This window comes from Epinephelus moara, chromosome 7, assembly GCF_006386435.1.
Source record: "Epinephelus moara isolate mb chromosome 7, YSFRI_EMoa_1.0, whole genome shotgun sequence".
Lineage (NCBI taxonomy): Eukaryota > Metazoa > Chordata > Actinopteri > Perciformes > Serranidae > Epinephelus > Epinephelus moara.
The window spans coordinates 18,659,493-18,685,261 of NC_065512.1; the positions used below are offsets into that span (position 1 = coordinate 18,659,493).

General features: G+C 41.4%; 1 protein-coding gene across 1 annotated transcript in view; it reads right to left on the minus strand.

Annotated features, from left to right (window-relative positions):
• Positions 1 to 1,896: 1,896 nt before the first annotated feature.
• Positions 1,897 to 25,769, minus strand: part of LOC126393018 (cholecystokinin receptor) — a 38,290-nt gene continuing 14,417 nt past the window's right edge. Inside the window, exons 2-5 of the mRNA XM_050048843.1 lie at positions 24,970 to 25,221; positions 16,475 to 16,736; positions 12,300 to 12,427; positions 1,897 to 6,763 (exon numbers count right to left, since the gene is read on the minus strand). Of these exons, the coding sequence (XP_049904800.1) occupies positions 6,219 to 6,763; positions 12,300 to 12,427; positions 16,475 to 16,736; positions 24,970 to 25,221 (1,187 nt within the window). The 3' untranslated portion in view covers positions 1,897 to 6,218. The remainder of the gene's footprint in view (positions 6,764 to 12,299; positions 12,428 to 16,474; positions 16,737 to 24,969; positions 25,222 to 25,769) is intronic.

The window sequence follows — 25,769 nt, forward strand, 5'->3', positions numbered from 1 at the left end:
CTTGCCAAAACCTTGAGGCAAAGCTCAGATAACCAAGCTTTTTTTTCTATATTTTTTTTTACCTGGGTGTGCAGCCCAGTCAGGCAATTTTGCTCATCAAATATCAGCTTTGCTCACATTAAACAACTCCGACCCTGCCAGCACCTGTGCCCCAGAGGTTTCCTCTGCAACACCTGTGGACAGTGTCCTTATCATTCACTAGCAGCACTCCCCCCTCTCTCTGACCACAGCATCAGTGACACTGGTGTCAAAGAATAAAGGACCATTTATTGTAACAAATGGTTACACTTTTATATGGAGGAATGGGCTCTGCTCATGAGGCTGCTCTGCAATCCAAGCGGCAGTGAGAGTTTCAGCAGAGCATCCAATAAACCCCTCAACAGACATATCACTGAGATATGGGCACACATAATGCTAAAGGTATGAGATGCCATCATCAAGCATGATAATAGGCTGGAACTGAGGGGGGGGGGGCAAGGTGGACAGAGGGAAAAAATCAGTCAACACAGCCGGTAACAGCTTTGTGGGGAGGAGGCATAATAATCACAGGAGTGAGTGAAGACATGTCACTTTATAAAGGCCACCTCATTGTCTTGACTGAACATGATTGATTAGCTGTGTGAATGTGAGAAGGATCCCTAATTGCAGAGAACAATTTACCCCTCTTACAGTGTGTTGTGTATTGTCACATCATAGTGTTAATTATAATAACAGCCATATTTGTCGTCTTGACTAAACTTAAAGGGTGTCATTTATCTCACTGAGAGTGTGTGTCCATGTAGCATTTTTCTTTGGCAGGAAAGTAGTGGCAGGGCGCTGGGGAGTGCTTCATCCCTGCGCATTATTTAGAAAAAAAAAGAAAAAAAACAGAGCTGCCAATGCCAACACTATCATTATCATTAGCTATATAGATAACATGCTACTTTAACAGAGGGTTAAATACACAATTAACAACAAAGCTTACAATATGTACAGTAGTAAAGGCACAACACTCACCAACAACATTCAGTCTTTGCTGTGATAGTTTCTTACTGGCATACCATAACGCTTGGGATAGACAGTAGCTACAGGAATGGCAGTGACGACACCAGCACCTTTCTGAAAAGGGCAGAGATTTACAACTAGAAGCGCTCAGCAGAGTGGCAGCACAAAAAAGTCAGAGCACTCTTCTCTAAGCCGCCACATGCAGCTGTATACTCTCCCTCCTCATTGGGAACAACTGAAAAAAGATGCTGACGCTCAGAAAAAATGCTAAGGCCCTAACATTTCCGCAAGATTGGAATGGCATGCTTCATATGGATAATGTTTATAATTTGGATGAACCGAGTATATCTATATATATATATTCATTCATTCATTTTCTGTTAACGCTTATCCTGTTAGGGGTCACAGGGGAGCTGGAGCCAATGCCAGCTGACATTGGGCAAGAGGCAGGGTACACCCTGGACATGTCCCCAGACTATCACAGGGCTGACACATAGAGACAGACAACCATTCACACTCACATTTACACCTACAGGCAATTTAGAGTCACCAATTAACCCTTTGAAACCTGAGCAATTTGGCTTGATTTATTTCAAAATCATGGGAAGTAGGCAATTAAAGAAAAAATGACCCCAAAAATCTGCAAGAAATTAGTTAAAGGAGAACATTTTAAAAATAGAAAAAACAAACTTAAAAACAAACAAAGAAATGACCTGAAAAAAAGGCATAAAAAATTCCAATAATTCTGTATCATAATTTTATATATGTTGTAATAATAATAATGATAATCATAAATAGATTTTTTCCTAGCTATTTTCCCTCTATTTAAAAAAATAATAATTTTCTAAATCTATTAATTTTTTGGCGATTTGTGGGACATTTCTTATCAAGTTGCTCATTGCCTTTTCTCCCATGTTTTTTAAAGAAATCGCTGGGGTTAAATACTTGCGAAAGGTGTCTGAAAGCAGCACAAGAAAAGTGGTGTCGCTCCAGGTTTTAAAGGGTTGACCTTTGCAATTTAAATATATAGCTCTATTCATATACATATGTATGGCAACACCATTTGTATTTGTTTGTTTGTTTTGTTTTCATAGAATTGACAATTTTTTTTACTTGTTATGGCTAACATGTTAGCTAACAGTTGCCGTGCACATCCAGCAGAAACAAAGCTATATTAGCATATATTCAGTTATGTTTGTGGCCACCCAGTGAATTTAAGTCCAATATTTGCTGTCCTTTGTCCTCTGTTTTGGTCTCCACCAGCTCCTGAGGGAAATATACGGGCAGCTAGATTCTCCTTTATGTTCACCAAATAGTCACCAAATAGTCACAAACACATAGTCTGCTGTTTGGTCGGATTATCTGCTGAAAACAGCTTGCTGCAGAATTGATGAGAGCAGAGTTACAGGCTGGAGAACCAAAAATATGATCCAAAAAAAAGGCAAAAACACTCTCAGTAGCTGAAGGGAACTGTGGACATGGCTGATAATCCTCTGTGGGTTTGTCACTGTGACTGACCCCTTTCACATTACACGTAGAAGACTGATCTACTGTTAATGTGAATTAGTGCAGCTTTGAACTCATGGCACCCTTGGCAACACCATCTGTAGCTATTGTGCAGGACAGTCATTTCTGTCCGCAGAATAAATGTGACATATAATATGAAACTTGTGAGTGGGATCACTAACATCCAAATTTAAAACAGAGGACTGAGGGTGGCATTTAAAGTAACCTTTAGTACCTCTGTTCACATTGACATTTATACATAATTTGGAATATGGTAATTAGTGATACAATCACTACCCACTGCATATTAGTCATCACAGTTATTTTTACACTGAGCTTTAATTTAATGGGTAGTATTAATTTGGTCAAAGAGGAAAATAACTAATTATTGGCATGTCTGTAATTGGTTGTGAGCAAGTACATAATAACTAGTTTAAACAGGAGTAGTCTGTGTATGTGTGTGTGTGTGTATGTGTGTGTGCCGACTGGATGAGATGCAGTAGATTGGGGAGCAAGTCATAACGTCAAACGGCCTCTATGACACCGCAGGGAAATCAGCCTCTCACAGCCTCACTCTCTATGAAAAAAAATAAGTTTTCCAAGCGTCTCTCATAAACAACAACACAGACAGCAGCGTTACAGTATTTCTCTATGTGGGAAATGCTTCTAGCAGACACATAAATCCCTCTGTCTGCTTTTTACTGCGGGAGAACTTTATTCACCATACAAAATGTCTGCTTTTCCAAGGTTTGACAGCAAGATTTCGAGACCAGACGGGCATTTCAATTTGAGGACACACATGATCTCACTATGGCATCATTGTATGTGCGCATTTAAAACCAGAGCCATATATACAAAGGCCCAGTGCCCAATGGTAATCAGCAGTGGGTCATGAAGCCCAGAGACAATCATCATCTAGATGAATGTGTGCCTCTTGTGCTTCGAACATGATGGGGGCTGAGTTTGCACAGTGAGCCAAGGGGAAGGTGAAGGCAATGTTCTGCTGTCACTTTGCCTTCCTTCGTACACTTGACATGAAGCGGAAAGAATATACGGTTGTCTCATTTTAATGACATAGGAACAGGAGCTGCAGATATTAATTTGTTAGCACATAAGTGTACGATTTTATCGTCTAGGGTTGTCAACAAGGTTGTCATTTGCTGTACTTTCCATAACACAGAGGTTTCAGCTGATAAAATTCCTCCCTCTTACACTATTTTAGTCTCATAGAAAGGCTTCACTATGATTTATATTTTAAACACAAAGGGAAAGGTGCACACAATAAACCACAAAAGCTGCAGGCCAATCTAAAATCCTCCTCCTCCTCCAAAAAAAAAAAATATTAAAAAAATGCTCACAAAAGCAAGTCCATACATCTATTAGTTGAGAGGCTGACAGCATTGTGCTTTGGTGCACTCAGTGAAATACGCTCATCTGTTCAGCCTGGCAGGTTTGAGGTTGTAATGCAATTAGTGCGAGGTGCGCAGGAGAGCCAGAGTCAAGCGTGCTAGACAGGGCCTGACAAACACAGACCTCTGAAACCTGGCTGCCATTTTGTAGCCTGCAGGTGAGCTCAACAGGAACTGCAAGTCACTGAACTATCACTGAACATATTTGTATTCACTGTAGTTACTTAATCCTCTTGCTGCCTCCATAAAACATACTGTGAGGCTGCAGTGAAGTTTTTTTTGTTTTTTTTTCAAGATATAAGATTACCTCTGGCGACTTCATCAAAGTCCTTGTATCTATAGAAATATAGAGCACCCTCTTTTTAAGGGGAGTTTTTCTAATGTGACGAGAGCATGTGTCTCTCTCCCACCTGTGCCCATTAATTCTGTTTAAACCTGGTCTCAGGTGTGGCTATCCCTTTCTCTACTGTTTTTCTCAGATCTCATGACCTTCCTTCCCCCAAACGTCGTTCTCCTCTTCTCTTCCTGCTCTGCCGCTAGCATCGTTACTAACAAAAAGAAGGCCCCAGATATGAACCCCCAAGGGCATGGCGAAGGTCAGAAAGGACGTGTCCCCACCCTGAGACTCGACCAAGCAACAACCGTCAGGGTGCCAAAAACTGCAGTTCTTGAGGCTGGCTCCAGAAGCCAGTCAGTCCCAATTGACGCTTATGTTAATATGCCCAACTTTACAGCCTAAATAAAAATGTTTATAGCCTGGCACAAAAAACAGTTTGGGCCTGTTTAGCTATTTCCCCTTCATGACAACTGCACAGGGGGGAGTTTTCATATAACTCATCCCTTTAAGTGATATTAAGGCTTAAAGTTAAGCATAATTAAGGGCGGGACACCAACAGTGTCTTCAGCTCCTCAGTCAGATCCACCCTTTGCTCCTCCCCAGCTCCAGCCTCTCATCCAAATGTGGCTCCAAAACATCAAGATAGCAAAGGCCGAAATGCTAAATTTGAGCCTTAAAAATGGGAGTCCAGAAACCAATGGGTGATGTCATGGTGGCTACGTCCATTATTTAATACAGTTTAATATGCTCCAGCCTCATCACGACTCTGTTAAACCCTGTTCATCCCTCTTGACCACAATCACCCCATCATACATGACCCCTACCCACCTTCAGGACCAGTCCATCTACCCCGTTTTCAACCCTTCCCTTAACACCATCAAACCATCAAACTCGATCCTCACCTCATCTTTCCCTAATCCTCTCATCACCCCGAATAAAACTACTTTTATACCGTACATATGGAGTGGTCTTTTGATAGTGAAGTAGTCTCTGACGTATCCCAACTTCCATTTCAGATGTTCTCCAGCGAATTGTATACTGCCCTCAAACAAGAGTCCTGATACTAGAAAGAAACACAACCCTTCAAGTCACCCTGTTAACATTTGCTACTGTGTTCACCTATGAGGACACAACACAAACAAACACTGCAGCACACACAGAAAATCTGCCTCTACAAACTCAAAAACACAAAGTTGGCTAGTGTACAACCACAACACAAGGCATCACCACTGCCCATCTAAGCTGTTTATAGCACGTTTCCTGCGAACCGTGGAACCATGTAGAGCTTCAGACTCATTTATCAGGTCCCGTCTGGATGAAATTCTTATCTTCTGAGGAGGATTTTCAGTTTGTTTAGAACATACTTTCAGTCTGTAAACTCCACTTCCACAACCCCTCAGGTTACAATTTGCCTGTGATTATGGTGCCTGTGATGAATGAGGCGAATCAACAGCAGACAAATATAACACACTAGTATTTAGAACCAGGCACTTAGTCCACAAGGCAATTGCTTCACCATCGTTAACACGGATGAACAACTGACAGCAAAATATAAAACACAATTTAAAAATTACATAGCAAACGATCTTCCTGTGTTTATAGCTACGTGATGAAGTTATCATACAGCCCACCACCACCACACACTCACGCACACACACTCACACACGCCCCACCGTAAACATCTAAGCAAAGATTTGCCTTGGTCCACTGTGACAAGAAATAACTATAATTTTTTGTGCTGTTTTTAATATAGCTACTGTATGGAGGTATTTACACTGTAAGACTGTGTTTCCATAAATGATCCCTACGTAACTTTACTCACAGTCATGGGTGAAGCTTCTATGCTGCTACACTATATGGCCTGTTTTTCCACTCCACATCACTGTCCCTATGAGTACAGAATTGGCCTAAAGACAAAGGATGTGGGGTGCTGTGTTGCCGTAGTAACTGTCTCTTCTGGATTGTGCCTGCATCCATCTGCCTCAGCAGGTTCCCATGGTGCTGACTGTAGTGTAACTGAACTTGGACATGGATGCTCCCGTTGCCATAACATCCTCCTCGTTGTCCCGTAGCCCACGGCGAGGATGGCGACGGTGGCAAGGTGCAGCGCAGCACGAGAACGTGGCTAGCAGAGCTTTGCGGAAGCGTGTGTTCATGAAGCAGTAAATAATTGGGTTGACGCAGGCGGAAGTGTAGCACAACAAATGGATAAAAGCAATGGGTGCCCCCGAGAGGGCTTGTTTGGCAGAGATGTCATCGAAAGCTCGCCAGGTGTTGGCACAGTACAGTGGCATCCAGCAGAGAAAGAACAGGACAACAATGACCACCAGCATGCGGATAACTCGCTTCTTGGCCTCCAGCTTGGCCTCAGATGTGTTGCTGCGCGGTCTTTCCACCTTGACGGCTCTGTTGGATGAGGACATGGTGGACATCTCCATCGAGTGTGGCCGCTGGACGACGTTCACATAGCAACCATCTCCATCATCACTGCCAGTCGACACAGTGGAGGTCAGTCCATTCTTCACATCTGTATGGTTTAAAAGGGAGGGATACTTCTGTCAGTTATCTGTAATTAAAACTTCATCCCCTGATGTGTGAGTAACGCTTTCATGTTGTGACACTTAATGCTTTCCCTGCACATTGTAGGCACTGTTAAAGCTGAGGTAGGCCGTTTTTGTTTCTTGTTTCTTTGCATCATTGGACAAAAATGCCACAACAACCTTTCATCATATTGCAATAAAAGTTCTCTGAGAGAAAACCAGACTTCTACACTTCCTCTTGGCTCTGTTATCAGGAAATTAAGCCCGTGATGTGAGACTTTGGCCACTCACAGGTCATTTCAGAGAGAGGGCTTAAAGCCTGATTAAAGCCTGATTCAATGGTGGAAAAGTATTGCAGAAAAAGTTGCTATTCCAGCCTTGGCAACACCTGCCTACACTGCAAAGCAACCCAAAAAAGGAAGATGGAACTACCAAAAAGAGAGTCTAGAGGAAAGTCTGACAACAAACTAGATAAAACATGTTTCAGTATTGGTGAGGTGTTTCAGAGATGGGGAGAGAATGTTGCTAACAGTTTAGCATTCTGCTAATTGGGGCTCATGGCTGTGACTAATTCAAGTTCATGTTAATGTAGCTAACTTTTGCTGGAGCCTCAAATCCCAGCATGTCATCTCAAAGGGCTTTATAGGCACAGACCTTCAGCAACTCCATCCAGCACAAACCCCAGTACAGGGGGTCTGATCCTAGACTGCCTGCCCCCTCCCTGTTGGATCAGCAAACTTTCAGAGTCGTGACACAGCTGGCCAGAGACCGCTGTGATCCCCGACTCTGGGGTTTGCGTTGGCTGAATTGCAGTTGTTACAGCTGCTGACTGAAGGTCCGTCTCCAGAGCTGCTGCCTGCTGTGAAGACGTCTGTTGTGGTTTGATAAACAGAGAGAGCCAGATTGGGGCAAGGAGGGGCTGCATGCAACTCGACAATGAGATAAGATTTTACCCATTTTAAATAGTAAGACTGGGAAACACTGGGTTACTGTATGAAGCATGTGCATATGCCAATGCTCATCTGGTGGGAGGGGCTTGAGACAGAGAGGGGAGACGGGACTGCAGTAGGGGATACTCCCAGATATACTCTCCATACCCAATACCGAAAGTGTAGATATTTCTAAAATTAGTCCTTGATTTGAATATTAATGTACTAGTGTCAATAAGGTAAAATAACAACAATAATGCATCATTATCACACCAGATCACATTGTGGCCACATTAACACGTTTCTCACGTTTTAAATCTTAAAAGACAACAAGAACTGTTCATGTTTAAACTGCAGAATTAATCAGTATTTGAAGAGGATAGCCTAGTACAACTGGTACTACTTATACTAAAGAAGTATGTACTAATAATTAAACATTAAATGTTAGTTCAGGTAGGACACAATATCAAGCTCAGCTAACATCCTAGCTACATCAGCGAATCTTTATGCAACCAGTTGGGCGAATCTCATTCAGGGCGCCCTACTTAAACTGCTCTGGCCTGCCTACTGTTGCTGCTTCCTCTTAAAGCTGCTTTGCAACCTGCCTCCACCCCAGCTCCTCCTTTTCATGTTGTATCGGACTTATTAATGTCATTTCTGTTTGTCATTGATGTTGCTCTGACCTGGTCCCAGGGGGTCTTTGCTGCCTCCCTGCCTTAGGCTTTTCATGTAGGCGCATGGAAGGGCAGAGAAGTGTGCTCTCTGCCTTGAGCAGATATTATATATTTAGCTGTACAGCCAAATATAATACTGCAAATGAAAGTAAAGTTTTCTTTAACTAAAGTGGTCCTGACTGAATTAGTATTCCCCAGCCACTTTGCACATCCCCCAGGCCCATGCATTTCATCGAACTATCCAGACTTGCCATTCTCCACCTGTCTACCAGATGTCCTCAGACACTTCCACCTGTCTCAGTCTCACACTCCCAGATCCAACCACTCTCTCCTTTCCCTCAGTAACCCTAGTATCCGGGAAAGATTCCTTCACCTGACCCTCCCCGCCCACATTCTCACCTGCTTCCCATTTTGCCTCATCAGCCTAGCAGAATACAACTGGCCCTTCTCCACTCATTCCATGGAAGATTGTCAATGTTGCTTCATGCCTGGGCTAACAAACCTGTACCTGCCTGCCTGCAGGCTTATGTATCTTCACTTCTTCAATAAATTACTGAACTGTTCTTGTCAACTAGGTTGGTGTGCCCTTCCCTATTGCCTGGCACCAATTCGCCTGACAGAAACATTCACATAAAGTGCAACTGGCAGGCAGTTTTGTAGCAAAAAGGATCTAAAGGTCTGTGTTCAGAATGTTTATGTGAAAAGCTTAGTGTTAGAGATAAGACTGGACATGTATGACTGGATGGTACAGTACTGTATGTGGAACACGTGACTATGAAATGACTTCAGTGCCTGCCTGACTCACTGGCTCCTATTTTTTTCCTATGAAATTCACTTCTTGTAGTTTGATCTATTTGACTGATATTTTGCCACTGGCTTAAAAAAAGATTTAAAAAATAACCAGGTAAATCAACAACTGAGCCAAAGCACCACAGCTCTGCGGTATTACACGCACCCATCTGTGAGGTTTCTCTGGAGTGAATCATAGCTCTTTAAAGAGCAGCAGCTCACCTTAATGGAAAGAAGAATGACTAACAATTCTTGCTGAGCTACAGTAATCATCCATCAGGGGATATTGCAATCTATTGACAAAATTTAATAGTCCATCTTTCCCTCTTCAAAGGACTAAGTACACTGAACACAATAATAAGAGTCCTGAAGCAAGCAAATACAAACAGGAACTGGTAAAGTAGTTAACCACTTCTGGATTATTAAATCAAACACATTTTCCAAACGGTTATTTTAGAAGTTCTTTGACCTTTATTCCTGTTTTTTTAACCGCATGCTCTTTGTCTCTCAAACTTTGTTTTTATTTTTGACATCCTCTATCTCTCTGAGACCAAGCAGATGGTGATGTCCAGGCCCGCAGCTGCCAGCCAATTCCATCCTCTAATGGAAGCCCCTGCAAATACACTCAACGCTGCTATCATCCCAGACACACACTCACAGGACCACAAAAGGTTATGTTCCACTTAACCCGCACACATTACAGTGATTGTGTTGCTAATGAAACCGTGGTGATTAAAAATTAAATTCCTCATCATTCACATGAATTAGAAAAAAAAAATGTAAATGCTAACATTAAAGTCAGGTTGGTAGGTCCCTGATAGCGCGATGACATTTATCGAGAGACACAGTTTGACTCAACAATCAAATGACTTCTTTTAATTAGTGACAGGCTGCTGAGCAACGTTAATGCCCTCTTGGAACATGTGTTAGTATGTGTGTTAGTCGTACTGCTGCTGTTGTGGCAGTATCTTTCATACAGTATGTTGTCTGCTATAACATGTCTGATTTGCTACTCTTTTATTTGTTACTCTGCATGCACGACTAAACTCCCCTCTGGATATGCATAAAGGCATAGAATAATCAAATGTAATAGTATTCATAGGTACAGTTAAGTTCACATCTTATTTTCTCAGCTCATAAGTTAAAATGTTCATATGTCTTATACTTCTTTTTTATTGAGTCACTTCTTACTTGTACTAGGATCCATTGGTGTACTGGCCATGTTGCATGCTGGGACAATATTTGTTGGCCTCAGCATCAGTGGGCTGATGGGCCGTCAAACGATCCGTAACGTTTTTACCAGCCGTCTGGCCCTCTCTGTGTGCTTGTTATTCAGGGTCAAGCACACAGAGACAGCGCCAGGCCTTGAAGCCAATGTGATATGGGTGGCCAAACAGCATAATTACAACTTCTGGGTGTTGTCACGTGATGCAATGGGGCCCAAAAAGACCAAAGTTCAGGTACAGCATTGGAGGCAGGGCCTTGTTCATTCCAAGTTGCTCAGTGGTGCTTGAAGTGAAGAAAGTTTGACTTCCAGGCATAAATTCATCAAGATCCTCCTCATTACAGGGCCCATAGAGCAAGCGCACCACTGTGTCCTTTAACTCTGGCTCCAAACCACGATGTCAGGCTCACTCACATGAATGACAGTAGGAAAATAACCGTGGATTCTGCTATTAGTGAATGTTACAACAAAGACTTGATGATTTAAATTGAGCTATTTAAGTGCTCATACTGGGAAGTCAATGTACCTAAAAATAAAAATAGATATCTGCAAATTTACAGATGTCCCTTTCCCATTGTAAGTCGTGACAGAAGTTGTAATACCACTGGCTCCAAAGTGTGGCACTGTTACTTTGGGGCCTGGTATGTCAGTGTGCTGCGTGCATGTACTGTGACTGGGCTTAGGACAAAGGCTCCACTGTAGCCTACTCCATTGCTACTGTTGTGGCTGTAAATTAAACAAAATCGTTAAAATTCAATTGAATAAATTGTTCTAAGTGTCAGAACCCCCACAAGATATACCATCGTTCAACATTTGTAGAGTCTAGAAGAGCTGCACTATTGAATTTTTTCATTCCTATTCAAGGTAACATTGATGATGCACAGTGTCTACTGTGGACACCTTCAGGTTTCTCGATACCGGAAAAAGACCCAGCAGAGGCTGTACTTCCTGCGACAGCTCAGGAATCTCAACTTGCCTCAGGAACTGCTGATCATGTTCTACACAGCCATAATCCTGTCTGTTCTCTGCACATCCATTACCATCTGGTTTGGATCTGCCACCAAACTGGACAGTAACAGACTGAAAAGGACAATCAGGTGTGCAGAGAGGATTATTGGTACTGATCTTCCCTCCATTGAGGACCTGTACATGTCAAGGGTCAGGAAACGGGCAGGAAAGATCAATGTAGACTCCTCACACCCCGGACACAATCTGTTTAACTCCTCCCCTACAGTAGACGCCACAGAGCACTGTTTGCCAAAACCACCTGTCACAAAGACAGTTCCTTCCCCCAGGCTGTCGCTCTGATGAACTCCTAACAGTCACAGAGTGGCAGGACAAACAACACTGTATCCTTGTATATTGTATATTGTTTTTTTTTAATTTGATGTATAGTTGTATATTTTTTGTATATTGTATATTCTGTATATTCCACTTATTAGATTTGAGTACTGGTACATCAATAAAATAGCTAAATAAATAAAGCTGATTCTGATTCTGATAGCTGTATTTATTTTAAGATATATATATTTTTTTTTAATTTTAAATAAGTAAGAATCAGGAAGAATGTAAGATTTGTGCTGTTTTAATTTTTATGAAAGATAATAAAATAAGTGAGAATACAATGGAGTGTTTTAAACTTCAAACATGACACTTTTTTTGTAAGTTAGGTAACAACCTTCTGGAAAAACGAAAATGTATGCATGTAAATTCACTGGCATAAATCTAAATTAAGCATCTGTCTAAGGTCATGCCTCTGGAATCCTAGCATGTACTTAGCTGTCTTTTTGCATATTTTATTATTCATCGACTGCTGTCTGTGAGCCAAATTGTCCTCTGGAACACTAATTAAAGCTCTACCTACTGTGTTCTTTATGTTTCCTGCATGTAGTGCAAATGGCCTCACCAGTAGAGTCTTTTTTGTGGCCCATCTCAAACTGGATGCCTCTGTAAAGTTCCCTGGAGATCAGTCCGTAGGCTACAATCATCACCAAGCCTGGGATGGCGAACAGCACGAGCAGCAGCATAATGTACCTGCAAGAGACACACGAGAGAGATAAAGATCTCAATGTCCATACATTCAGGCACGTATGTAGCCCCAGTTTGTGTCTCTCATGTCCAGTAGTAATTTATTACTATTACCTTTTTCTTTCTCGGAAAAATAAAAACCTGCAGAATGTTGTTCAGCAAAATTTACTGTTGTTCTGAGGATATTTCCAAAATCCTCAGACACTAGTTAAACTGTCTTGATGAAAGAACACCCCATCTTTTGCATGATAAAAAGAGGTTTTTGGCAGGTTTCCCAAGTGGCTAGTCCTTCCTAATTAATAACAAAAATGGTAGCAAGGAATTAGATATGTTTTTTTATTTCCATACAAATAATACATTTATATTTTTATTGCACTGTGTGAAATAATTTTGTATTTTTCACTCGTGCTAAGACGTCAACCACAAACTACAACCTGGATAGGGACTTTTATCTCTGTTTCTCTTTTTAATTATGCAGCAGACAAAGCTTTCTTTCATCCAAATAGTAAGTCTTCACAGATTTTGGGAATACCTTCATAACCATAAATGTTGAAAGACTACTCTTTTTCTCTCTTTCTCAAATATGCTTTTCTCTGTGCATCAGAATTGTATAGTAATCATAATATGTGTATATACTACACCGGAGACACAAACTGGTTCTCGCACCAATGCACAGATTCACACACCCATAAGGAAGCCTGCAGTCAGATAAAGACATAGAATCAAACACGAAAGTACTAAAATACACACACGTACAAAAACATAATTTTCAGCTGTACACACATATACACAGATCTTCACTGAGATGACTGAAATTACCCCAAAGCCTGTTCCTTCTTGGTCCAAAACAAAAACAAAGAACACATCCGTCTGTTCTCTTCATCTGCACTAATGTCTCCACAAAAAACACCCAAAAGACAGATAGTGAGAGCTGCTGCAAACAGGCTCCCGGTTCAAACATGGAGGCAAATGAGATGCTTCAGTGTAGCGTGCCTTGCTGAAAGTACACACACACACACACACACACACACACACACACATTCGTCCCAGACGCAGGTCATCTGAAGTTTATTTGATACAAAACAGCACATTGTCCAGATGGCGAGGAAGATGGATGATCGGAGTCTAAATTTTATGTTAAATTGCATTTTATGTGCTGTTGTGTTACTCTGGGAATGTAACTGGCAATGCTCAGGGAAACAGAAAATATCTCCAGTCAGATTTACAACACACCAAACTTCTCCGTGAAGAAAATTACCAAGTATCCAACTTTCCGGTGAACTTGTTTGAACTGACCCTTTTCTTGTTATGAGAAGATTCATTGGTGTGTCATTATAAAAGGAAACACAGATGTAATGACAAGAAAAAGATCCACTTTAGGCCCAAAGAAAAGACACAGTGGTGTACGGACACTGAGGAAACCTCACTGGTTTGGACGTTCTCATTGACCTCTGTTTGTTCTTGTACTAATTTTGTGCTTTTTAATCTGTCAGTGAGATGTGCACCTTGACGTTAGCATTAACCAAAACTATTTCTCCACTTCTCCTCTTCATAATCAATTGCGTCTACCTTAATCTGTGAGTAGGACTGTCTATACATGCAGCTGTATTTGTCCTCCCAGTGGATCGATGACAAATGATTCAACCATAGACTAATTTTTCCCCTCTGTGCAGCCCCAGACATCTAAATTTTTAATGTAGTGTATGCATACATAAGATATTCTATCCTCTGTTATGCAAATCACACCATATCTTACTTGAAAGCCGAAGATAAAACTAAATTACATTGTCCAAATGAGCCATCTTTAATTTATATGTATGGACTACTGTGTTTTATCAATGCATCTTTTTCTTCTCATCACTGTGATATAAAATCAGGATATATTAGAAGTACTTCCTTGTTAAAACTAAAAAAGATGAATATGATATAAATATTAAATGAGACGATGCAAGTTTTAGAGGAAAAAATGACTGAAGCCGTGTAATAAAATGTACCGTTTCTCAATTCTTCACAAGGTCTTTGTTGCTTTATAGCTTTATTTGGTCTGATATAACCTGTAGCAAATGATGGCTAATGCTGATGAAAGCAAACCTCAGATGGATGCTGTGTGACTGACATTAATGAGTGTATTTACTGACTTTACAGCTCTTTTGTACTTGTGCTCCTGTTGCGCTACATTTAAGCACGTCAGATAAATGTGATATGTACTGTAGGGATTTTGTCTGAGTTCATGGCAGCTTTTCTAAAAGTAAATTGCGATGCATGTTGGGGCAAGCATGATGCTGTTGATGCCGTTCAACGCAACACTGACAGACTGGTTTGGTGAGAAGCTCTCCTCCTGACTGTCTCTGCCCAGAACGAGCTTATACATCACAGCGTGATCTCATTCCTAGTCATCATTTTTGCCGCAGGGCAGAAGCCCTAAAGTAGGTGTTAGCATCCAACAGCAAGCTGTTATTCTAACACCGACACCAAAACAGCTCGACTTGTTAATTACTGTTGGGCAGTGCTAATGTGATGCTAACAGTTAGCCCTGTTACTGTGTGTGCGACTCTGTCCCAGGCACAGAGCCCCAGCCCCACTGAAGTAATCTCATGATAAAGCCACCTGGTCTCCCTCTGAAGCTCTTGGAAACCAGCCGTTCTTTCATGCTGGCATGATATGCAGCCTGTCACTGGTATTGTTTAATCGCCCCCGACACAGTGGGACAACAGCGAAGGTTAAGGGGGGCAAAAAGTCTAAGTAGGGTGGGTGGGAGGGGTACTGGATGAGTCCAACAGCCACCAGCGTTCACCCCGGAGACCGGTGTTCACTTCCCATTTGAATGTAAAGTCAAACCCTGTTCTTTTTGTTCTTAACCCAACCCCATGCGTTAAATGACAAAAACATCAATTCGCGGCGTTGTACCGATGTAGTGCGTTTATTTTGAAAGAAGCTGTAGGCAAACTGTAAATTTCCTGTTAAAACAGAAGTGTATTTTGAAAACAGACAATGCATGTACAGTAAGAGAGCTGAAGTTGACACGGCGTCCCAGAACGTCAACTGCCAACGCACCCTGGGTACCTTGCACGCCAGATCTCCACGTGAAACTCCATGACCAAACATTGAGATATGACGAGGTCAGAGTGGGAATGTGTTGGATAAACAGAGAGGGAGTTGCTCTGAGCGAATCAATACGCTGCATGCAGCTCTGCAATGAAATTAGATTTTAATCGCTTAAAATAGTCAAATTTGCGGTAAAGATGTGGTAATTGAACAAAATTGCAAGATCATGTAGAATTCACAAGGGATTGGCATTAATTTACATAATCCTGGTGGAACCGGGGTCTTTAAATCAACTGCCTCAAGACAACCTTGGGAAATACTGAAACTGAATGTGTCATTATCCTGTAATCACCACTTGTGGCCACAGCAGCTGTTCAGCAAAAGTTTCATAGAAATTCTTCTTTTTCACTTCCTTTTATAATGAGAAAAAGAAATTCCTGCAACATTTACTGATTATACTGAGAAACTTAGAAGATTTCTTTTCACATGGTTGCAGGTAAACAGTCATTTCGACCAAAATTGTGCTAAAGGTAGCCTATACTATGCAGGATTTTCTTTAACACTATGTATAGTTTCATACATCAGGAATCCCTCTCAATCATCAAATGTAATCCACTCGAGATGTGTGGCGGTGTATCTGCAGAGACCCCTGACCTCTGTCAGCAGGCATTCAAGAGGAAGAGGCTACAAAAATGGCAGACGCAGTGCAGAACAACACAAATATGGCGAAATGCCAAGCGGACAGAGCTTGTTCCCAAACAAAAGTGACTCTGGGGTGGAAAGGGATGAAGAACAGCACAGAGTTGGCCTGTTTTCTGTTGGACAGGGAGGTACTGGTGATAGTTAGCTTGCTAAGGTATCGGCTTTTCTGTTACAAAAATGTGACATTCTTCAATAGTACAGTAGTTTGCAGTGTGTGTACAAGTAGTGTAGCAAGGAGGGGGCATACAGAAACAGACAGTTCCTGCATAGTTTACCTTTAAATAATTGGCACCAACAAACACTCACCAGGCCTGCTCTGCCATTGCGACGGGCCACTTGTGGCGACACTGGTGGGCAGTGGTGTTGTCAGGACGCTGAAAAGACTCCAGGTGACTGATGATTGGATAGGGGATCATGATGATGAAGGCCAGCACCCACGTCGCAGCAATCACCCGATAGGCATGGGATCGGGTCTGCCACACCCGTGACTTCAGGGGATTACAGATGGCGCTGTAGCGCTCGATCGCTATGGCAACCAGGCTAAATGTGGAGATGCTCACTGATATTCCTGCAGGGAAACAAAACAGATTATTTAAAGAGCAAGTAAACACAAAGGCTATCTTTTCTTTTTGATGAATGAAAAGTTATTGCCGCTCTGCGCTCAGAATAGAGCCTTGGACCAGTAATAAAAAAAGTAACAAAAACATGTTTGTTGATGTTCACGTAATATCTGCAATCATAACTGAGAACAAAATGCGGCGGCCTGTGAAGATGTGCTTGCAAATGAATATAGCGCGAGATGGGAGGTGGGGACGGTTATCTGAGCTCCGGTAGAAGGAATCATGTTGGCCTAGTCCACTGATGTTATCGGCCATCTCCCTCCTGACAGGGCAAGACGGGAAATTACTCTTTACCTTCGTTATCCAAGTCCTCAGCAAGAATACAGACTGTGTGTGTGTGTGTGAGTGTGAGTGTGAGTGTGAGTGTGAGTGTGTGTGTGTGTGTGTGTGTGTGAGACGGACAGCCAAGCCAAGCCAGCCCATGACTGTCGAAAGAGGTATTCTGTACCAATACGGGCAGCTTCAGAGCAGATCCCTCTGAATCAAAGAGCAATCTCTAACTTTCACATTATCATAATAATGTTGCTGTTAATCTCTCTCTAACTTTGTTCTTAGAAAGAAGAAACGTCTCCATATTCACCAAGGATATTAGGCATGGTGTGAAGTGCATACAAGATAAATACTGCACTATGGAGTGGGGATCCATTTTGTGGCAGACTTAAAGCGCCATCTGAAAGCATGTGTATACCCTGTAACTAAGAAACTTCTCCATATTCATCAAGACTATCAGGCATGTTCTCAAATGTATACAACATTATCAAAACACCTTGATAGCAGGGCATCATCTGAGCATGACGGAGAGGGAATACATTTTGAAGCAGGTTAAAAATGCAGTCTGAAAGAATTTCTATCCCCCTATAATTTTTGCTAGGAAAGAAGAGACTTTATATCCACCATGGAAATTGGGCATAATGTGAAGTACATACAAATTATAATACCTGATAGCAGGGCATAATTTGTGCATTACAGAGAGGGGATGCATTTTGTGTGTACAGTAGACACGTACAGAAGGATTAAAGCATTTACTTTGACAGATGAGCCATGTATTACTTTGAACAACAATACTAAAACCATTACACAAATTACATACTGCTATTTCTCATTTACCTCTTGTAATTGAATTGTAGTAATGTAGGTCCACCTTAATTGAATGCATGCATTTGCCTGTGGCCAGGAGGCACACTGCCAATCAGATGATAACTAACTGCTGCTGTGGACATTATAATATTGTCTGCCTTTGTGATGTTTTATTCTGCTGTTAATTCTGTAAAAGTGTCAGACTGTTTAGTTTGTCTAGTCTAATATTTTTGTTTATACATGTCTGCCTTGTGTGCCTTGGTGATGTTTTATTCTGCTGTTAATCCTGCAAGAAACGTTAGAGTATTTAATTTTAATATTGTTTGATGCAACCGTCGCAGTGTCCACAGTACTTTTTTATTTAATGTCTGTCATTTTCTGTTTAACTGTCTGAGTTTTGTCCTCTTTCCTTGTTAATTTAGACGCTGAGGAAGCAGCTGTTATATGCACAGGCTGCAAGGTGTTGTCTACAGAAAAGAAAAAATTTTGGGTGCGTTCCGCATTGCATACCTTTTCTTAAGTATGCAGTATGCACATAATCGGGACATACTACTTTATCATTACATTACACCCTGAACTTTGACCCTCTTGCTTTTATATTCGTTACCTTGGAAATAAAACAAACGCCACTTACTGAGTTCGGGATTCAACCCAGACAGCTCTGCTGCTGTTACTTTGCAATGTGTGTAGTTTAACTTTAAAGTTATAACTGCACAGACTGTGGATTCTAATATATTATATTTGTGCAGCTCTCTGTGGTTGTTATTTTCACAGTTACGTCGTTTTATTGTTCGGATCGAATGCAATGATTGGCCGAGCGTCCGTAACCGCTCGCATAATGCAGCTTCATCCTGAGCTAAAAAGGGACAAGGTGGTAACAGAGTTTCTCCTGGACAGGTATTTTTAGTTTGCCTCTAATGTAACATAGGCTAGAACGTTATATATGACAACACAGCATCCAGTTGCTAACGGCTAACATTAGCCTACTGTAGCGTAGCCTCTCAAACACTACCGTTATCTTCCTTGTATATTTCCACTTACTAGTAACGTTAACGCTACTATCTAACGTTAGCAGTCATCACTGACTTCGTTTGAGTTTTAAAACTCCAGGGTTGCATTTGACTGTCTGAAGGGGGTGTAGGCCTTTGGAGGGAGGCGGGAGTTGTGGATGTTCAAATCACAAGTGCTGTGTGAAATGCAAGAAAGGTAAGAGTAGCTTTAAATGCGCTGTCATCCATCACTGTAACTTCTGACAGCTGTCAATCAGTTGTCATTGAGCTGTCGAGCTGTCATACGTTTGCAGCTTACTCGATGCGACGCATCGTCAGCTGTGCAGAGGATTGTGGGTCAGAATAGCCAGAATAACATGCTGGCTTGCATACTGCAAAATCGGACCGGATATAGTAGAACATCCTGGTATTTTTGGCATACTGCATTTGATTTATTGTAGGCTATGTTGACATGTTAATGCGCTTTATTTTGTTAGCTAAATGTTTTTTTTTTTTAATTTATTCAATAGGTCTATCATAGAAATTCAACACCATATACAGTTTTGTCTTCACCTTCCATTCACAAGACTGGAAACTGGAGGCAACAAAGCTAGTCCTGGCAAGACAAGGAAGAATCTTAAGCCGTTTGTTGACAGATAATGTAGATGAGAGAGAACTCATTGCCTAGAGGCATGGATTTTCCCTTGATGTAAACCAGGCAAATTAACCTAAAACTGACCAATGAACCTCCTACAAATTGGGAAGCTAATGAAAATGATCTGTGATACTGTTGGTGGTAATCTATACCTTTTGTAAAGTGGTGGTCAGGAGGTCAGAGAACATGTTAACTTCTTGAGTGCTGCTTGTTTCCCTGGTTGTTGCAGTTTAGGCTCACAAGTAAAGAAAATCAATAAGAATGGAGCATTTGAATGGAGTTTTATTTCAGTCGTAAAACAATGAGGCTGCTGTGTCGCCCCCTTTTAATTTTCTATTGAATGCCAGTCTTTTCAAGGCAACATAGGATTATCCTAATAATCAGACTGAAATGTAATTTTCTTTCTATTTAAATCACACACAAAAAAATGAAGATGTAGGCAGTGATTCAGTTTTGTCAGATCTGCAGGCAGGCTATTGTGGTATAGTTTGTTCTGAAAGAAGATGACAGTAAAAAAGTAACATTAACTGCCATTTTGAACAATTTTACTTTGAAGTACCGTACTGTATCACCAAAAATTGAGAAAGATATTTGATGTCTTTGTGTGTCAGGAAGTTTTGTCTTTCCCCGCTGTGGAAAAATGTCTGTACATCAAAAGACAGCAGTTTCTTTTGTTGTATCCACCTCAACAATTACAAAGACTGACTATAATGAGGTGCTGCTTAGAAAATGGTTCTTATCAAGCCATGATTGCTGCAAGACATGATACAGATATCTAGGGCTGCAACTGACAGTTTTTGTGATCATTAATTTGTTGGTTGTTTTTCAGCTGAATGAATAGGATACATACAATCATCTGCCACTTTATTAGGAACACCTGTATAACTGCTCATTATGCAAATAGTTAATCAGCCAATCACATGGCAGCAACTCAATGTATTTAGGCATGAAGACGACCTGCTGAAATTCAAACCATTGCCATGGTTGTTGGTGCCCGATGGGCTGGTCTGTCAGAAACTGCTGATCTACTGGGATTTTCACACACAACCATCTCTAGGGTTTACAGAGGATGGTCCCAAAAAGAGAAAATATCCAGTGAGAAAATGCCTTGTTGATGCCAGAGGTCAGAGGAGAATGGCCAGACTGGTTCAAGATGATAGAAAGGCAACAGTAACTCAAATAACCACTGGTTACAACCAAGGTCTGCAGAAGACCATCTCTGAACCAACAACACGTCCAACCTTGAAGCAGATGGGCTACAGCAGCAGAAGACCACACCAGGTGCCACTCCTGTCAGCTAACAACAGGAAACTGAGGCTACAGTTCACACAGGCTCACCAAAACTGGACAATAGAAGATTGGAAAAACGTTGCCTGGTCTGATGAGTCTGGATTTCTGCTGCCACATTCAGATGGTAGGGTCAGAATTTGGTGTAAACAACATGAAAGCATGGATCCATCCTGCCTTGTATCAACGGTTCAGGCTGCTGGTGGTGGTGTAATGGTGTGGGGGATATTTTCTTGGCACACTTTGGGCCCCTTAGTACCAACTGAGCATGGTTTAAACACCACAGCCTGCCTGAGTATTGTTGCTGACCGTGTCCATCCCTTTATGACCACAGTGTACCCATCTTCTGATGGCTACTTCCAGCAGGATAACGCACCATGTCACAAAGCTCAAATCATCTCAAACTGGTTTCTTGAATATGACAATGAGTTCACTGTACTCCAATGGCCTCCACAGTCACATCATGGATGTGCAGCAGACAAATCTGCAGCTATCTGATGTTATCATGTCAATATGGACCAGTGTCTGTGAGGAATGTTTCCAGCATCTTGTTGAATCTATGCCACAAAGAATTAAGGCAGTTCTTAAGGCAAATGGGGTCCAACCCGATACTAGTAAGGTGTACCTAATAAAGTGGGTGTATTTTACTCTGTCAAAAATATTAAAAACTGTTTCCCAGAATCCAAGTAAGCGGCTTCAAATGTGCTTGTTCTGTCCAACTAACACACCAAAACCCAAAGACTTTTCACTAACAATTATATAAACCTGTTAGCTGCCTGGCATCTTGTGTGGATGTGTGTATGTAAGACATATGGATATGAATACTCATGAAGAGGTTTCATTCAAGAAGTAATGGTGGATTCTCAGTCTTACAAAATGGTGAGTCACTGTTGTAGATATGGAAATCCTAAATATGAAAAAAGTCTCTAGACTTTGTTTGATGAATGTAATGGATCTCCATGCCACAGCAGGCATTAGCTGAAACATTGACTGAGTAATTCTCCTTGATAGTACATTTTTAAATTAATTTTCTTTCTTCTTTTCTTCCCTCTTTTAAAGTCTTGGCACTGATTCTGAGCTAACATTTCTTCTGAAATCTATTCCAAACACATCTTTCCATATCTCTACTAAAAGTCCCAGTGGTAGATGTACTTCTAACCTCCATCAAAAGGCGAGTGACCTCCTGTCTGCAAGTGTTCACCCCAAAGCACTGAAGTATGCTTGGGCCGCCTAAAATTAGGTTAGGTATAAAAAGCATTTCACAGCAAATTCCACTGAAAAAGGGTTACAGAAAAAACACACTATAATCTTAGACTCTACAGAACATACTGTATAACCCTGCTCTGTTAAAAAGGTTTTTAATGCCAGCCCTTACCCCTAAATCCTATCATATAAAAACTGCAGTGAAACAGTTATATTTATTCTCTTTAGATGTCCTAGTTGACCCACAATAAACAGTGCAACAACCTTAGACATTTGTTAGTTTGATCCAATAATACTAACAATAGAGATGGATGCTGCTGCTCCCACTGTTCCCTTTTTGGGACTGTATTCACCGTAACAAATACGGATTTTTTTAAGGCTGCTTTTCTAAAATCACTGCATTACCTGCAAGATAAATAACTCTTCTAATTTACTGAAATGCCCCTGTCATATGATTTATATTAAAAGTTAAATGAATGAATGAATTTGAGAACATCAGTACATATGAAGCTTAAAGGGTCCTGCATTAAGACACTATAATTAAAGCAAACATTTTCGGGGCAGAGAAACTTTCTCATAGTTCTATAAACCCTCTTTTGTTGCATCCACACTGCAAGAACTCGGTACAATCGTAGTTCTTAGAATGCCATTTTGAGGGACTTTCAAAGCTCCTATTTCAGAGTAGATACTCTCCAAGCACAAGAGGAACCATGAAGGACGTAAGTGTATGGTGAGTGGTCAAACACAGCTAATACAGTACCAGCAACTGCCCTTTTGAAGAAAACAGTTAGCTGTGTAAACAACAGACAGTACAAAACACAATGAACAGCTCATAACAAAAAAGGGGAAGAAAACACAGATAAAATGGACTGACAGAAAAGTCACTATTTTACTGAGCATATATGTGCACATGTGATTTTGACTTATCAAAGTGAATGTGACGTTGCTATACCAACCACTGGCCAGCTTACACTGGTGTTGCAAACAGGCCAGCCATTAAGAAATATCAGTAGAGGGGGTTCATTCAGTCTTGAAGAACTGAAATAATGTACCGTATATAGCTGTCAACTCTCTGTTGTCCAGTCATCCCCAATTTATGCAATTCCAAGACTGTTTTGGGGCCCAGAAATATTTAAATACACCATTTTGTTATAACAGGTAATGTTCCTTTTTCTCTCGCAAAAATTTAGTGCAACTATGGGTAATTATTTGGCCCCCTTTACAACATGATAGCATAACACGGTGGGTATCAATGGATACCTTAGATGGGTCCATGTCATTGGTCTGACAGCCCATTAGTCCGACGGTCCGTGGTGCTGAACGGCTCCCGGCGGGCGTATTTCTACCTTGATGGTGCGTCGTGACCGGCTCTGGGTCAGCTGGGAAAGGCTTGAGGTGAAGCAGGCTCACGGCTTATGTGTTTGTCACTTTCTTTTTCATTTTAACCCACACCATGATCTTTTCCTAACCCTAACCAAGTGGTTTTTGTGCCTAAACCTAACCAGACCTTAACCACAGGGCATCATGATGATTTCGGAACGGACTTCGGAACAATGGGTTTAATATGGTCGGAACAATGGGATGTCGGACAAATGGGCTGTTGGACCAATGGACAGTTCCCACCTTAGATCCTCTAGTTCGATATGATACCCATGTCTCCACTGTAGCTTTAACATTAAGCCTGCTACAGCAGGTTTTCTTACTAAAAATTAGTCTTCCTCTTTTTTTTTGCCAGACATTTGGCGATTGTCTCTCTCTTCTCCCTGTTCCTGTAGTTTTCTTGTTCTCTCTGTACCCTGGCTTCTCGTTTAGGAGTCCCTGATTTTGGTGAGGCATTCTGACTTGTCAGGTTGCAGTGTGCCTCACATTTTTACATCAGCGGCACTTAGTTAGTTAGTTTTGCACATCGTGCACCTGACTGATGTCAGATGGACCGCACCATTATTTATTATGTAAATACACATAACTTGTATTGTGAGTGATATAAATCAGTAGGTAAATTGTTGTACTTGATCCCAGTTAAAGGTCAACCAAAGATCTTTTCATAGGCCACCCCTTGGCCTTGGGTTGGGGTCATCTGTACCCTTTGACCCCCCTGATGGCGGGCCTGGTTGCAGATGCAAACAGAAAAAAGGGCCCTTAAATGTACATATGTAGTTCTCTGGGGAGCTCATGGCAGTTCCTCTCAGGAAGTCCCCATAACTGCTTGGTCCATAAACGTCTATAGCGTTTCAGGAAGCAATTTTTACCAGAATTCTTTTTAATTCATTTATTCATTTTAAGATTTATTGGGGGCGTTTTCATTGCCTTTATTGATAGGACAGCTATAGAGAGACAGGAAAGGTGGGTAAGAGAGGGGGTATGACATGCAGCAAAGGGCCGTGGATCAGAATCAAAATGAGGCTGCAGCAGAGGACTCAGCCTACATGATGCACACACTCTACAAGGTCATTCAGAGGTCGCCCCCACATTTTTGTTTTTTAAACTCAGCTTTTAGTGATTTTATTTTCATTTTTAAATGTGGCTTTGTTCATATCAATTCTTCAGATAAAAAAAAAAATGGATGACCATTAATATGAAAGATAGTAAAATAAACCCTGTATGGAAAATGCATATTTACGATTGGTATTTTACGTATATTTTCTGTGTAACTGATGCTCTAAATGAAGTATTTGTACTTGATATGACCAGTCTTTGCAGTTTATCCCTATTTAACGATTCTAGCCATATCAACCGAGCCCAGATCTATTTCCCAATCACTCCTTCACTTATGTATGCTTTATGTATTCTCTTCAAAAATTCCAACAATGGAACAAAAAAAGTAGTGCCTTGTATCCGAGTGTCTATTATACTACATAGGCAAAAGTGAATGTGTGAACAAGAAAGCCATTTTGGACGTGGGTATGAATGTAGAGTATGATGGAAAATATAGAGATAGAAAGTCTGCCCCGCCACTCCCCCTTCTCTCACCCATGAGGTAGGACACTATCTTGCACATGGCAGCTCCAAAGATGAAGTCCTTGAGGATGCTGGGAATGAGGGTGAAGGGCATGCAGAAGACGGCCATCATCAGGTCGCTGACGGCGAGCGACAGCAGGAAGGAGTTGGTCACGGTGCGCATGCGCTTATTGACTGTCAGCACCACAATGATCAGCAGGTTGCCAAACACACTCAGGAAGAAGATGAGCGAGTAGAGCAGGATCCGCAGCGTGTGGTCATCATCTGGTATGGAGAAAGGCAGGAGAAGAGGATATGTTAAGTGTCCTGTTTTACATGATGATCAACATAATCACCCTGATTGATTGATCCTGAAAGCCTGGAGCCATTAGTGCTACTTCTGTAATTTACTAAACAATACAGATACAAACTTACTGCTGTCAGGTATAGCAGAAACATAAAGACTCTGTCCTGATCACTACTTTGTAATATCCCACAAAGTGGAATATTTTCTCTGCTTCACCTTACACACTAACCAATCAAGGCAGCAGCTGACCAGCAACACCTGTGTACAGTGATGTAAAATGACTGTTTTTCTCAATGGGGTCTGGTGGCTTTCAAATAAAAGCTTCAGCTCCCCATTGGAAATGGCAGTCTAAAGGAAAGCAGTGAACATGTTCTAAATATGGCACATACTTTTCTATATGGGCCTTTGTTTTTGTGGCTTTATTTTGTGCACATGATGCAGGGGTTTTCTACCCATAAGTTATGTGAACACTGTGATTTCACCTATAGTGAACTTGCACCATCTGCTTGGATGACCTCTCAGAATA